At 35.7% G+C, this 15,744-nt stretch overlaps 1 protein-coding gene across 1 annotated transcript; it reads right to left on the reverse strand.

Moving 5' to 3' along the window:
* Nucleotides 1–882: 882 nt before the first annotated feature.
* LOC123566543 (protein CEPU-1-like) lies at nt 883–12,851 on the reverse strand. Its single transcript, XM_045360745.2, has 8 exons — nt 12,643–12,851; nt 12,204–12,316; nt 10,301–10,502; nt 8,527–8,664; nt 7,164–7,289; nt 6,652–6,812; nt 4,788–4,949; nt 883–2,320 (listed from the first exon to the last, which is right to left on the reverse strand). The coding sequence occupies exons 1-8, from the start codon at nt 12,686–12,688 to the stop codon at nt 2,294–2,296; spliced, it is 975 nt and encodes a 324-aa protein (XP_045216680.1). The 5' UTR covers nt 12,689–12,851; the 3' UTR covers nt 883–2,293.
* Between the last annotated feature and the right edge of the window lie 2,893 nt (nt 12,852–15,744).

Here is a 15,744-nt window from a genome sequence, read left to right on the forward strand (position 1 = left end):
TCTCTCTCTCTCTCTCTCTCAGTCACAAAACGTGGATTCTGCGATATTTTTAGCTTTTTTTAAATAGAAACTTGTTCAAAAACATGAAAAATGGAGAATGTGTGCATCATTTAATTTTTTACCATTTCCCTATCTGCCTGTGTGTCCGTCCATGTCAGTCAGTCAGTCAGTCACAAAACGATGGATCCAACGATATAAAGTACAGCTTGTTTTTCACGAAACATTGTTCATATATAGTAGGCATTATTGGGCGCTTTTAAAGACTTGTTTATCCATTTCAAAAAAAGTTGAGAAAAAGTGTTGTTGTTTTTTCATTTAGTAAAAATGCTGAAAATCTGAGTTTGTCTAAAAAGCATTGGACTTTACTCTTACAGAGTATCTCCATAGGCAGAGCCCCTCAGTTTTACACGCAAATTGGTGCCTATCAAATCAGGTGCTATGGATTTGACCCCGATGCTATTACAGGCAGAAGTTTAGGAACGTTGGGACTTTGATAGCTGGTGTTTACCTAACCGTAGTCTTGTATTAAGAACAACACAGCTGTGGAGGTCACGCAAATCCGATTTTATAATGAAGATTTATGAATGATTTTGTGTCATTTACAGGTACAACTTGCCCACCATATTAAGAGAGACAAGAACTTCTCCATCTCTTTAGTAGATATCTTCCACTATGTTTTTTTCTAAAACGACATTTTCTGAACTAGCGTCCTTATTGTCTTCAGATTTGTTAACTTGGTCAACGACTGTTGGTATTGAAATGAATAAGTAGATCTATGACAATTGTCTAGCACAAACAAAATAGAAATTCAATTTTCAGTTGTGAAGCCGAAAGCTATTCAGATCCCGGATGAGCCACGCGTCAGACGTAATTAGAACAAACTTTCAACAAAAACGAATTTATTCAAAGACCATGACTTTATTTACAAAATATAAATATCAAAATATAAAATAAATGTAAAAGACTGAATTAAATATTCTTGATAAAGTTTTGATAATCCGACCAAAACGCTGTATGGACACCTATATCCAAAGTGCACAGGTGTCAAATGATAATTTAATGATCCTGTAACAGTGATATAGAAATTTCAACCATATTAAAGAGTTATACTGTACAACAGAGTTTAGATGACCACATCAGAAAAGCGTTTCCTCATAGGTAAAATAATCTTTCTTGCAACATCTACGCATGATCTGAACCCATAGCTTCTAGACTTTTGTTTTCTTTACAACATGTATAAATAAACTTCGAAAAGATCCGGTAGCTTCCGTACGGTTCGAAAATGTATGTGTATTGAATAAATAGCAAATTTTAGATTACTAGTATTCTTTACTGGCCTCCAGATCGTTCGAAAACAAAAAAAAAAGTGATTTTTTAGATATCTGGAAATTAATGCCGTATTTCTTAAGAATGCTTTGAAACTTAATTACTGACAGACTATATGCTACGGAAACACATGAGAATTAATTGTTTTTACTACTTTTAACGATGAAAATCGAAAAGCGTTTGTAATGCTTTTCGCGAGATAAATTACCTCGATTATAAATATTTTTATCATATACCTGTATAAATTCGGTAATCAATACGGCTAGTATTTAAAAAGTAAATATGAACTGGAAGAAAATATCCGTATTGTACCTTTTGTATTGTATGTTGCTGGAATACTTTCATTTAATATGTATGATCTGACACAGTTCTATAAATAGGGCATATAAAACTTCACCCATTTCTATTTCAACATTGACAAATATTGAAGATTCGGTCGATATTAAAAAAACAAACAGTGGAGGTATATAATAAAAGTAGCCAGACTCTGGGATTTTGTATTCGGTTCCTGTGGATTTTGCAAGGTCAGATCACGCTAGCCGCTTGCGCGCCTCGTGACATCCGATCTGGCAAAATCCACTCGTGCCGAATACAGCATCCCAGATCTAGCTATTGTTATAATAACCCAATTTTAACGCGCATTGAACACTAAAGTTTTTTATATTGATATCAATGAAAAATAGAATACATAAGTAATGCATTTTCACACATCTTTTATCAAAAAACATCTACTTCAGTTATGAGGTAACGTAAACACAGCATGAAGAAAAATAAATTTTGACATCATTTTTTATTCTTTTAACTGGTCAGTCACATTTCATATCACTGTTGTCCTGTATGAAATGGTCACTCATATCTATCACGACTGTTCGAGTCTGCGTGGAACTCCTTCAATTTCACATCACTCTTTGGGTCGTCTGTATACAGATCACAGTTTCCGCTTACACATACGTCATATCCGTTAGCGTTATTTACCTCTCACTCGCACACTTTTCTGTAAATGAATAAAATAAACAGATAAGTCATATGTCTATCAGTACGTATTATATAGATGATTATAAAGTGCAAAAAAGGAATGAAAGTATATTTGGATTCCGTTCAGTATGACGGCTTCAAGTATAAGATTAGTAGCCTAATAACTTTCCTGAGGCGTAATATCCGCCCAGTTCTAACATTTTCTTACTGCAAAAAGGCTAGCAGATTAGAACCAAAAAAGAAGTTCTACCTCCTCCACCACACTCTTTTAGCATTATAACGCAGTCAGACATATCTGTGTATAATTTAAGCGATTACTATAAAGTGTAATAATATTATGTACCAGACCTCTTTGAATTAAAGTGAAATCAGAAAGGATTGATATATGACCAACGTTATTCCGCTATTCAAGAAGCGTGACAAAGTACAACAACTAACATCAGACTTGTCTCCCTAACTTCCATAATGCTTTAATGTGAAGGTACATATTCTTTACTCTAACATCATAGCACACTTCGAGAAACAGAACATCATAAATGAATCTCTTGTAGACGGCCATGTGAAACACTGTTCATAACCATAGTCTTAAACTTGGCAAGAAAGCTGTCTGAAGGCAAACAAGCAAACGTCGTTTTCGTAGACTTTGTCTCTGTTGAACCAAAAGCTCTATCTTAACTAGAAGACTAGAAACAAGACCATCAACCAAGTCTACAGGTAAAGGTCAAGAAGACATTTTGACATTTGAAAAAATGGCAAACGACATTTCATGACCTTTCACGCTATAATGCATAACAAAGGAGACATCCTGTTGAGGCCAACTACTATCTACATGACCACAATTTAAAGCTTGTCCGTGGGGCATACACCTTGGCGTCACCTTGGCAACGGCCTGATCAACCAGACGCTAGATGCAGATAGACTTCCTAATACAGAACATAGGGTGCTGCTCGCAAGACGTCAATATATTACAAGAATACAAAACACTTGCTCGATCTATCATTGCATAAGTGTCATCAGCGTAACCAACAAGTTCAACCAATAAAAAGGTCCAATGCAATTCAGCCATAGATTTATTCAAGAGGCCCTTGAAGTACAAAGATCTTCTTCAGCCCAGAAGAGGCTAAAACAGAGTGTTGGAGTTCGTTAAAATAATTTACCACCTTGTTGAAATTCAAGTGCTCCAGTCACTAATTCCTGTAGGACATGGGCCTCCAGGCTAACAAACAAAATTACCAGAACCATTTAGATAGTTCATCCACTACTGGTCCGAGTATTGCACTCGGATTTGAGTCAACTTCATGCGGCGAGGTCAAGATATATAAAAGATAAATACATAGAGCACATGCGTCTCCAAGTTTTCATTTGAAATAGATCCATACACATTTTCTTTGTGTTGTCAGCCATCTTGAAAATCTATAAATAGCGGCAGTTTATGAAAAATATTTCGTTATATTAACAGCAGTTGTAAAACTGAACTTGGTTTGTACTTTCGGCAATAGTAAACAATAGATATGACGTTAACAATGTCCTTTTGTAGAAGGCCTCTTGTAGATAACTACATGTATTTCATGGCGGCTATTTTGAAACTGCTACAAATCGACCACTTTTTAAGAACCTTTTAAAACTTAGCTACAAAGTATAAAAAAGCAACTGTGGAAAATTTTGCACTTTTGTAGATCTAGGTTGTCTAGATAAGACCTAAAATCAAGGATTTATCGCGACAAGTCTTCACTAAATCTATCTTAAAGAGAAAGTAGAACTAGAAATACTTGAGAGGAATATGGTTAATGTTTAATATCAATCCCGTTCCTTGTTTTATCAATAGCATGACCATATAACAAACACAATTTGGTCTGAAAGCTTTGATTACACCTTAAGGTAGTTCTGCACGTTTGAAAAACCGGAAGTGAGGGCGTAACGTCATTTATCCGGAAAACGTAGAATAAAGCCAGGAGTCGGCGTACGGAAATGAAAATCACTTTATGAATTAATCGAAACCTGTGAGTAAATTTATTACAATGGCACTGTTTCTACATCTCTTAAGTCAAAATATGATATTAAAACATATGGGACGTTAAAAAATTCAAAATAATGTCTTAAAATTAACGTGAAATGTTCCTTTTAATCATGGTCAGATATCTAAAAAATAAGCACATGGACCTATACATTTTATTACACCAAATTATAGGCCATGTGATTATATATAATTGTGAGAAGTTTCATCAAAATCTACATTGTCGAAAAAATTCTATTCGATAAAATGTTATGAAAGTTATGATTTTCCCATAGACTCCCAGTATGAAATATTGCGTGAGGTCCACATTTTTCAAATCAGTCTAGCAAAAAATCACACGACCCTATCTTTTTTATTTGCTGAATTTTCTAGGTATATTCTGAAGTTTTGAAAAATAAAAGTTTAATCAAATTCTACATTGTAGAATTGTTTTCGATCCAAACGTGCAAAACTACCTTAAAGTGATACTGACCTGTTTCCTTGCTCTGAGTTCCACTGAGTTCTGTGCCACGTGACGCTCCCCTTTAGCAACGCACGTGTACATACCGTAGTCTTGAGCAGAAACTATAGATTTACGGATGATCAAAGTTAAAAACCTGACAGGTATATTGTCACTTTCTTCGTCCACCATTACCTGAAATACCAGATGATTGAAGAGGTTACTAGTAAGTAAAAAAAAAACAACACTAAAATAATCTGTCGTATTTAAATTAATTTGAACCCGTTCGTTATATATACTAATATCAAGCCAAAAACGAAATAAGCTGACATGTTCATGTCATACTCTATCATGTCACTATACCATACATAGCATACATAGTCCTGTCTCTATAGTATACATAGTCCTGTCTCTATAGTATACATAGGGACAGAAGTATGACATGTACACAATATTAGCTCATCCTGGGCTGTTGATAGCAAGTTATTCAGTTTGGGGGAGCTTTTGTTTGACTTGTCCAGAATTATACTACAAGAGCTGTCTATTGGCACTGCTCTAAAGCTTGAAGCCCTTTAACATATTACTAGTTTACATATAAAATGTTTAACAAAATGTTATAAGTTGTGAAAGGGGTATAGTTCTTTAAATTATAAGTTGGATATATGATGCTGAAGATTTATAAAGAGTTTGAAAGCATTCAGTACAACAAAGGCTTGTGATGAGTTTGAATGATTCGGCCTTTCAGTTTCTAGGAAATCTGCTATTATGCATTTTTTTTTACAAAATTTCTGTTTAAAAATTGCATTAAATGTATATGAAATACGGATTAGAGTTATGTATCTTGCTCTGTGATATTATCTTATGATGTCGAAGACATGCGTGAAGTTTAAATGTATTTGGCCTAGCAGTTTCTGAGGAACCTGCTTAAATGCAAAAGTTTAACCAAAGTTTCTAAGTTAAAAAGGGGCATGACTTTGACAAAATAAAAGCCAGAGTTTTGTTTCTTGTCCTGTGAGGTCTTCTCATAATACCAAATACCTAGGCAAATTCTAAAAAAAAGGTTTCAAACATGAGTTTTAGAGAAACCTGCTTACACGCATACGCTGACAAAGAAAAAACAAAAAAGAAAAAAAAACTGACAAGAAAAATTTTACTTTTTGAAATACAGTGGAGATAAAAAGCCAAATATAAAAGGGCTAAATGGGTCTGATTCGCTCACCTGAGAAGGACCTTTACTATTTAACCTTGTATGTTTAAAGACAGTTTCTACAGTAACGTTTTAACCAACTCATTTTTGAAGAAAATGTATGTCATTAAGGTTGATATGCAATGATTCAGTGAAGTTGGAACCTTAAGATAGTATTTGTCACATTTTGAAGTCTGAAAATCCAAGTTTTACATATTGTTTTTACGAGGTCGTATATGGGGGCGCATGCAACCCGAACACTTAAAATGTGGCGACCATGAGTTTTGGTAGCCTAAAAGTAAGACATCAGTCGTTTTAGTACAATATTTTCGGCTATCTTTGCTCAAAGAAGTTTAAAGTAGTAGTATTTAAATTGCTAATAGTGGTGGTGCCGGACGACAGTCCAATTAAAAAGCCATCAACTTGGACAAATAGCCTTTTTTTCGAAAATTTAAAAAATTGAAAGATGGCATTATGTCAAATATTCATGCAGTCTATGTTAAATATACGTCGAAGTTCCCAAGCTGAGACTTGCCAACCATTGGTCGAGGGTATACTCCCGGACTCCCCTAGGGGCAGCGATCTATCCCAGATTTGTGTTATGGTAACCGGACAAAGGTCATTTAGTCGTTTACCTAAGGAACATTTCGGGAAATTATCACGTGATGCTCTGATTCGAAAGAGGGAGTAAGGAACCCATATTTGTCTTACAAGATATTTCCAGCCTGGTTCAATCGGCGTGCCGTACACATCTGTCCCTTTTGTCCAGTATGCATCGAAGAGAGGAGAGGCTTTTACTGCGCATGACATAACAACAACTTCTCCGCCAGCTGCATATACCACTGGTTCCATCACAGTCACTTCCGGTGCAACTAAACAGAGTTCATACTTGCAGTCGCAGAAAGAGTTTTCCTATTGCCTGATATCATGAAACTTAAAACGCATTTCTATGGAGGGTATTATCCGCTATAATACAATTTGCTAAATTATATACTTCAAATCAGTAGTAAGAATGCTCGTAGTCGACAACTTCTTACTTCCATTTGCAACTCTTATGCTTAACGACATTATCATTACCATATATGAATTTCATAAATATTTATTAATACACAGACACTGACGTCGGTGTCAGAAAATGAAATTTGATTAAAAACAGACAGGAAAAGTGACAAAATTAGAGAATATATCACAAACTTTTCGCTTATGAAATTTGAAGAACTCACAGTTGACAGCTACACGTATCCTTCTCTCTGCTTCACCATTCGTGTTTTTAGCACGGCATATATATTCGTCTGCTGCGTATCTCGTGACGTCACGAATTTTCAATTCGGGACCTGTAATACCGGTTGCTGTAAGAACCAAGAATAAAAATATGTTAATATCAACAAAAAGAGTACGGTGGGATAGAAGAGATTTCTTTTGCATACACAATACTTTCAAACGCGATTGTCTTTATGCCACCAAACGAAAAGTATTACAAGCGAACGCTTACATGTGTGCACACTAAAACTACAGTGTTCTGCGTGCAAGCGTGAAGAAAAGATAGCACTATGATCCTCCATGATTATGGATCCATTTTACTGGAAAATCTATGAAGGGATTTTCCCTAAACACATTTTAATGCAGCAATCACACATACTAACCGCTATAATATTCCAAATCTTGGTTTTGTCAGAATGACATAATGGAACACCAGTCTGAGCTATCTTATGTTAGATGAATACGAGGGATCTTCTTTATTTAGAGTAGTATCTTCTCAATATCCTGTTAAGTTTTATCATGCTGAGTTGCAATGCTATCATGTCTAACGTATGTACTATTTTGTCAGAATAGCGTATTATTTTGTTAAACGACCGTCTTATTTTCTTAAAGCAACATGCTATCATGTCCAATTAACATACTATCTTTTCTGAATGACGTACTATTTTGTTAAACCTAACAAAAGACAGTTCTGGCATTAACAAACTATGTCAAAAGTATCATATCAACAAAAATTTAAGTGTTGGCATTCATATGTTACAATTCGTAGTCATGTTCTTATAAGAATATGTGACCAATAAAGTGCTCATTTTTACTCCCCAAATACTGATCAAATTGGCATATGTAACCAGTAAGGTTCTAGTTAGAATATGCAACCGAAATTCCTCTGGATAACTGAGATTTCAAGACTCATTAGACAAAAATATACAGTACATTCATTGCCAAATATTAATAAATGATGTAGATAATTCACATTTACTAGTATTCATGGTAATGAATATACAATATTAATCTTCAGATTAAGTTTAGTCCCTCAAGACAGTTAAAAATATATACTGGTGTTGGCGGCCACTTTATTCTCTATAGTGGTCCATGTTAGAACCAGATTTTATTTTTATCTGTTTAGAGATAAATCATATATGCGGGACAAGACGATAATATCCGAAATTGCTGCATTCTGATAATGTGGATATTGTGCAAATATCTGCATTTTTAATTGCATAACGGCTTACTGAGCGTTTAATTTTTTCCATTAATCAGAATACAGTCATATTTTTTCAGGCAGTACATCAGAAAATTAAATTAATATTGCAAACAAAAACATACCTGTTTCGGATAATCCTCGGTACCAAGCTATTTCCGGTTCCGGTGTGCCAGATACTGTGCATGTCAGTACAACCATTGTATTTTCAGCTAAAGTTACACGTATTGGCGACGACTTCTCATCGTCAATTCTAGGAGATGCTGCTCACATAATTAAATCATTATAAAATCAAAATATATTCGCCAAAGTGAATAAAACGGCAACACGAAATAATACGGTGTTCCGGTTGGACAATCGTGACTTTTTATTTAAAACTAAACCGCGATGCACGATGGTACGATTACGAAAACGCGTATCGCGATGGCACGATGATGAAACAACGATGGTACGATGGTGAAAACGCGATGGCACGATAATGAAATCGCGATGATGCGATGGTACGATGGTGAAATGTCGATGTAATATCGCGTTTTCACCATCGCACCATCGTGCCATCGCGTTTTCATCATCGTACCATCGTGCCATCGCGTTTTCATCATCGTACCATCGCGTTTTCACCATCGTGCCATCGCGTTATCACCATCGTACCATCGCGTTTTCACCATCGTGCCTTCGCGTTATCACCATCGTACCATCGCGTTTTCATCATCGTGCCATCGCGTTATCACCATCGTACCATCGCGGTTTCACCATCGTACCATCGCGTTTTCACCATCGTACCATCGTGCCATCGCGTTTTCATCATCGTACCATCGCGTTTTCACCATCGTGCCATCCGTTATCACCATCGTACCATCGCGTTTTCACCATCGTGCCATCGCGTTATCACCATCGTGCCATCGCGTTTTCACCATCGTACCATCGCGTTTTCACCATCGTACCATCGCCTTCCGGTTAGAAAGGCGTAGTTCCGTGCACTTGAATTTTTGTCAACAATAGATGAATGTATCTCAATGTATTTTGTGAGAAGAAATTTACCATTTAGATTCTGCTGTTTTGCAAAATGTTTTTCAAAATGTTCAGTGCTCAACTCATTAAAACTGTGTAAAATCTTCAAGGCCACGTCCTTTGTATTTATATATGCATGAAAGTAAATAAAAAGCTGGATGTAATAGTTATTCTTGTTAGGATGTAGAAGGTACATAGTGCAATGTGAAAATGAGATTTATAACTGACACATATACTGTACCACTGCGCATGACCACCGGAAGGCGATGGTACGATGGTGATAATGCGATGGTACGATGGTGAAAACGCGATGGTACGATGGTGATAACACGATGGCACGATAGTGAAAACGCGATGGTACGATGGTGATAATGCGTTGGTACGATGATGAAAACGCGATGGCACGATGGTGAAAACGCGATTGTACGATGATGAAAACACGATGGTACGATGATACGATGGTGAAAACGCGATGGTACGATGATGAAAACGCGATATTACATCGACATTTCACCATCGTACCATCGCATCATCGCGATTTCATCATCGTGCCATCGCGTTTTCGCCATCGTACCATCGTTGTTTCATCATCGTGCCATCGCACCATCGCGTTTTCGTCATCGTACCATCGTACATCGCGGTTTAGGATTCAATAAAAAGTCACGATTGTCCAAACGGAACACCGTAAAATAAACAGTTACGTGTTGTATAAGTAAATATAAGTTTAAACTATTTTAAGTAAACAAATTTATGTCATTTTAGAAGATTTTTTTATCCCTTGCTATGTCTTTAAACTATTTAGCAATACATGCTTCTCTACATTTGTCCTCATTGACAAACATGTCCACTCTTACCAAATATTACACGCTCCTTTCATATTTCACTTACTTTCAACTGCAAGTTTGATGTAAGACAATACCGTTCCTTTCGCTGTTTGACAGGTATATATATCTTCAAATGATGTAGAAATTCTCTTAATGTGCAAATTCCACTCATTTGGTGCAGGTTTGGATATAAATATTTGACCCGGGTGTTTGTATACCGTATTTCCGTCCGTCAACCATCCGTCCTTTTTGTTAAACCATCTCACCTGTGCATCAACAATCAGGGAAGTTGTGTTTAAGTGTATATAGATAATGTAGGTAAGAGAGGTTTAAACGGACATATTTTATCTGCGGTACCCAACAAAAAAGAAGGTTGTAATTCTTAATTTTTGCGGTCGTAGAAGGTATAATGTCAATACAATGTAAATGAACAGGATATTAAATAAAACGCAAATGTATAGTTTATCACAGCCGGTACTTATGGTTTCCTTCGCATGTGTCAAATATAGAGCGATTTCTAAAACAAGTATCCAAAAGTGTTTTACAAACAAACAAATTTACATATTTATGTTGAAAATAACAATCATTAGCCAAATGTATCTGTTTTGTCAGTGTACTGTAAAATCATTTAATTTCGTGGGCATGAAATTTGGTGGTTTTAGTCAAAACGGAAATTTTATGGGGATATCAATTCGTGGATTTTAACTTTTGAACATAAAATGAATGGGAATTTACTTGTTCATTGGGTTTAAATTTCGTGGATTGACTTAACCACGAAATCCGAGAAAATTAGTCCCCCACGAATATTAATGATTTCACAGTATCCAGTACTTTTCACAACTAATGTAAATAAGTATTTGTTTCACGTTTACAAAGGGTTGAAAAAGTCCTAAGAGTTACCCACCAAACAAGTAAGCTTGTCAAGAATCTAGTCGGGTCGACATTATAGGCATGTTTATTGTACATGTAACTGTAGAACATGTTGCCCGAGCAAAAACGTTTTCGTTTCCCTTGTCTCATTTCAATACATTAATTGATATAATTAATATTTAAGCTATCTTTTTAGGACATAAACATAAAGTTCCAAAAGGATCTATGTTTCAACATTCAGAAATCGATGTAAATTGTTCTACGAAAGAATTCAGACAGATCATCGCCCCGTCTGTGATTAAAGGCTACAACTAATTTGGAATCTGTATAGTAAGATAATAAAATGTCTCTGGACTGCCTTTATATGAAATCCTGTTTGGCTCACGGCATGTGTTCTCCGTCATGTTTTAGGCCGACGCACGACACGAGGCATTACAATGTGACACGACACTCGAAACACGATTCCAAGGGTGACATTACGTCCCGACATTGTGATATCAATGTTGCGCGTCGTATCGCATTGTTGTGCGTCGACCTGAAATACGACGAGCGAGACACGACATGGGGCTATAAAAGATCCTGTAGCGTTTTATTTTGAATAGAAAAGCCAGCTTCTGTAGAGAGTTGTCCTTCTTGCACTTATGACCGACGGAAGCATACAAATTGCCTTTGATTTGTGATACAATATTGTGTGTTTCTAATGATCATATTGTTATTAACTTACTAACAAACAGATGATAAAGATGCATGATCGGACACTTGCTACGAAGTAAGTTTCAGCATGAGGCTGATCAGTTTGGTATCAGAAGAGATTCTTCCGGCCAATGAAGTTGATGTGAGAAGTCTTTGACAAGTGGAAGTTTTAAAAGTGTGTTGTTTACTACAAGGAAACGTCAAGTCTGCTGAAGCTCGTGCGCCTCAAAAATACACGTTTCATACCTGTCAAATGTTTATGCGGCAACTGTGAAACTACAGTGTACTGTATAGTTAAGTACAGTATCCGATTCGAGAAATGAACGCGACATAAAAGAAGACGTTAAGTAAGTACAATAACTTTATATTAAAACAAATAGCAATACAAATCAAGTGATACGTACATTAACACCGTAGTAATCTCCAGATGGGAGCCGACACGGTAACTTGACCTCATGATTTAACTTGGCTTCTACTGTCAAATTGAGAATGGCATGTGTGACATGGATGCAAGAAACTGTAAAGAAAATGAAACGTGTCCATTGAAGTACGTTCCATTACGATAAAGCGACTGGACCGTAAGTCTATTTAACATGCGCGAGTATTATTTTAAAAATGTAATATATAATATCTGTTAGGCCTATAGAATTATAGGTGAAAGCGAAAGTATTCTAAGTGCATGTAATTAAAGCAAATAAAGCTTTAGCACACGTTTAAACCACCATGTTTGACAAACTATAGAAGGTTGTCATTATATAACTCGATTGAAAGATACATTTTGGTTACTATAAGTATTTCCTAAGAGCACATATTGAAAATCTAAATGTCTTAGTATGTACTTACCAGTGAATACTATACAAGTATATAACGAAACTAAACATCCCCACATAATCCAGTATTAAATAATTGTAATCAAAATACACTAAAATCTTTTTCTCTAACTGCTAGTCATTACATCAACTAAACTATTTCCTTTATCATGTCAGCGCTATATTTGGAGAGATTTACACCGCATAACTATGATAACATGCAATAAGTTATCGGGTAATATCGTATCTCGGTCTCCAGGATGTCACATCATAGAGTACGGCGAATACCTTAATATCCTTACGATTTAATGATATCCTAAACTCGTTTATCAATACATTATTTTAAAGTGTGATTTTATGATATCCTTATATCGATTTATTGATATCAATATTTCGTTAATTTTACGATGTTTACTTACTTAATAAAATCGTAAAACATCCAAAAAATGTTTGTCTTAGGACATCAGTAACACTTTTTGTGATATCATAAAATCGAATTTATGATATCTAAAATTTATTATGTGTTATCATAAAACGAATTTTGTAAGGTAACAAAATTCTTCTATTTTGTGATATCCTTAATTCTGATAAATGATATCCTAAATTCATTTTTAGCTCGACTATTCATAGAATAGTGAGCTATTGCACTCGCCCATGCGTCGGCGTCGGCGTCGGCGTCCGCGTCGGCGTCCGCGTCCCGATTTTGGTTAAGGTTTTGTATGTAAGCTGGTATCTCAGTAACCACTTGTGGGAATGGATTGAAACTTCACACACTTATTCACTGTGACAAACTGACTTACATTGCACAGGTTCCATAACTCTATTTTGCTTTTTTACAAAATTATGCCCCTTTTTCGACTTAGAAATTTTTGGTTAAGTTTTTGTATGTAAGCTGGTAACTCAGTAACCACTTGTGGGAATGGATTGAAACTTCACACACTTATTCACTGTGATGAACTGATCTACATTGTACAGGTTCCATAACTCTATTTTGCTTTTTTACAAAATTATGCCCCTTTTCGACTTAGAAATTTTTGGTTAAGGTTTTGTATGTAAGCTGGTATCTCAGTACTTACTAATGGGAATGGATTGAAACTTCACATACTAGTTCACTATCATGATCTGACATGCACTAAGCAAGTCCCATAACTCTACTCTCTTTTTTTCAAAATTATGCCCCTTTTTCGACTTAGCAGTTTTTGGTTAAATTTTTGTATGTAATCTGATATCTCAGTATCCAGTAACTGGAATGGATTGAAATTCACACATTTGTTCACTGTCATGATCTAACATGCACTGTGAAGGTCCCATAACTCTACTTGGCATTTTTACAAAATTATGCCCCTTTGACTTAACAGTGTTTTGTTAAGTTTTTGTATGTAAGCTGGTATCTCAGTATCCACAAATTGGAAAGGATTGAAACTTCACACACTTGTTCACTGTCATGATATGACATGCAGTACAGAGGTTCAATACCTCTACTTTGCATTTTACAAAATTATGCCCCTTTTTCAACTTTTGTATTCATTCAATTGACAAGGCTGTTGAATAGTCGAGCGTTGCTGTCCTCCGACAGCTCTTGTTTTATATGAAATCGTTTACTGATATCTTAAAACTGAAGTAAATATATTAAATCAAATTAAGGATATCATTTAATAAAAAAAGCTTTCTATATATTAAATAATCTAATTATGAATATCTTGAAATTATTATGCAATATTGGAGGCATTTAATGATATCCAAAACAAGAGTGCCAAACTGTCACAAAATACGTTCGTCTAAATATTCAGTTACGTAAATTCAAGGGCCATAATTCAAGTGTGCCTGGTGTGATTTGGGTAGTTATCGAACTTGGCTGAGATATTATGCTCAAAAACATTGTCACCGAGTTTGGTGAAGATCGGATGAGAACTGTTCGATTAAGAGGGCGGTCAGGGCTAAATTCGTAGTTTTTCGTGTCATTCAAGGGCCATAATCCAAGAGTGCCTGGGGCGAATTGGGTGGTTATCAAACTTGGCTGAGATATTATGCCTACAAACATTGTCGGCAAGTTTGGTGAAGATTGGATGAAAACTGTTCGACTTCGAGAGCGGACAAGGCTAAATGGACGCCGAACACCCGCCCGCCCACCCGCCGCCACATACTAGTATACGCCCCTCTCTTTCAGAGACAGGTGTATAATAATAAATGATATAAAATGAATGTGTGACATCCATACATACATGCATATGCAATAATACTACAAAATATCCATACAATTATGGACTGATGATATGCACACATTTATAGATATCAGAAAATAGTGAATAATTTCATATTTTTTTATTAAGAATGCGGTGTAAATTTTATGTAAATAGACTTTACCTCATTTGCAAATTTTCTTCTATTTTCAATGTGACGTCATCCGGTCGGATTCATGAAAGTAAAATACTTATCTAATAGCACTTCCGGGCTAGTGGCAGAAAATAATGCTGATTTTTCCTGGTCAAAATGGCATTTTCATTATTTATGTAGGTCAGATGCTCCTTTTCATTATATTGCGGATCTATATAAAAACATTCTTGTTGCATTTTCAAAGATAATTTCTGCATGAATGGATTTACAAACAGGCCTTATATTATACATGTAGTTATATCTTTTATTTTTGAAGACCTTTCGTGATGTGCGCATGTCAAAGTAAACAAATGTCTCTTAAATGATACCCCATTTCTTACTTCTTGTAGGTTTTAACCGACCTCGCTATGAATGACACATCGTTAAATTGTATACTTATAGATCACTGCATCGTGTCATCATGGAAAGAAATCATATTTTACCACACAGTTGGAATCCTGACAACATTCAGTGCCCTTTTACTAATGTATGTCTAAGCTGGAGGTCACGATATGACCTAATGTTGGCACGGGTGAATAGAGAAAGATCACATCGGGCTGCAGTATGACCTCATGTTGGCTTAGGTAAACAGACAAAAGATACCAAAGCCAATGACCGGTATATATGTGTGTCATAAAGGCTTTTTGGATGCATTTGCCGTGTTTGTGCCATTTTACACTCTGCGTGTACCTTTGCCACATAAGATCATTGCCACATAGAGCAAAGGTGGCTTCAGGCTATAAATAGGGAAGTACAATTACAA

This window comes from Mercenaria mercenaria, chromosome 8, assembly GCF_021730395.1.
Source record: "Mercenaria mercenaria strain notata chromosome 8, MADL_Memer_1, whole genome shotgun sequence".
Lineage (NCBI taxonomy): Eukaryota > Metazoa > Mollusca > Bivalvia > Venerida > Veneridae > Mercenaria > Mercenaria mercenaria.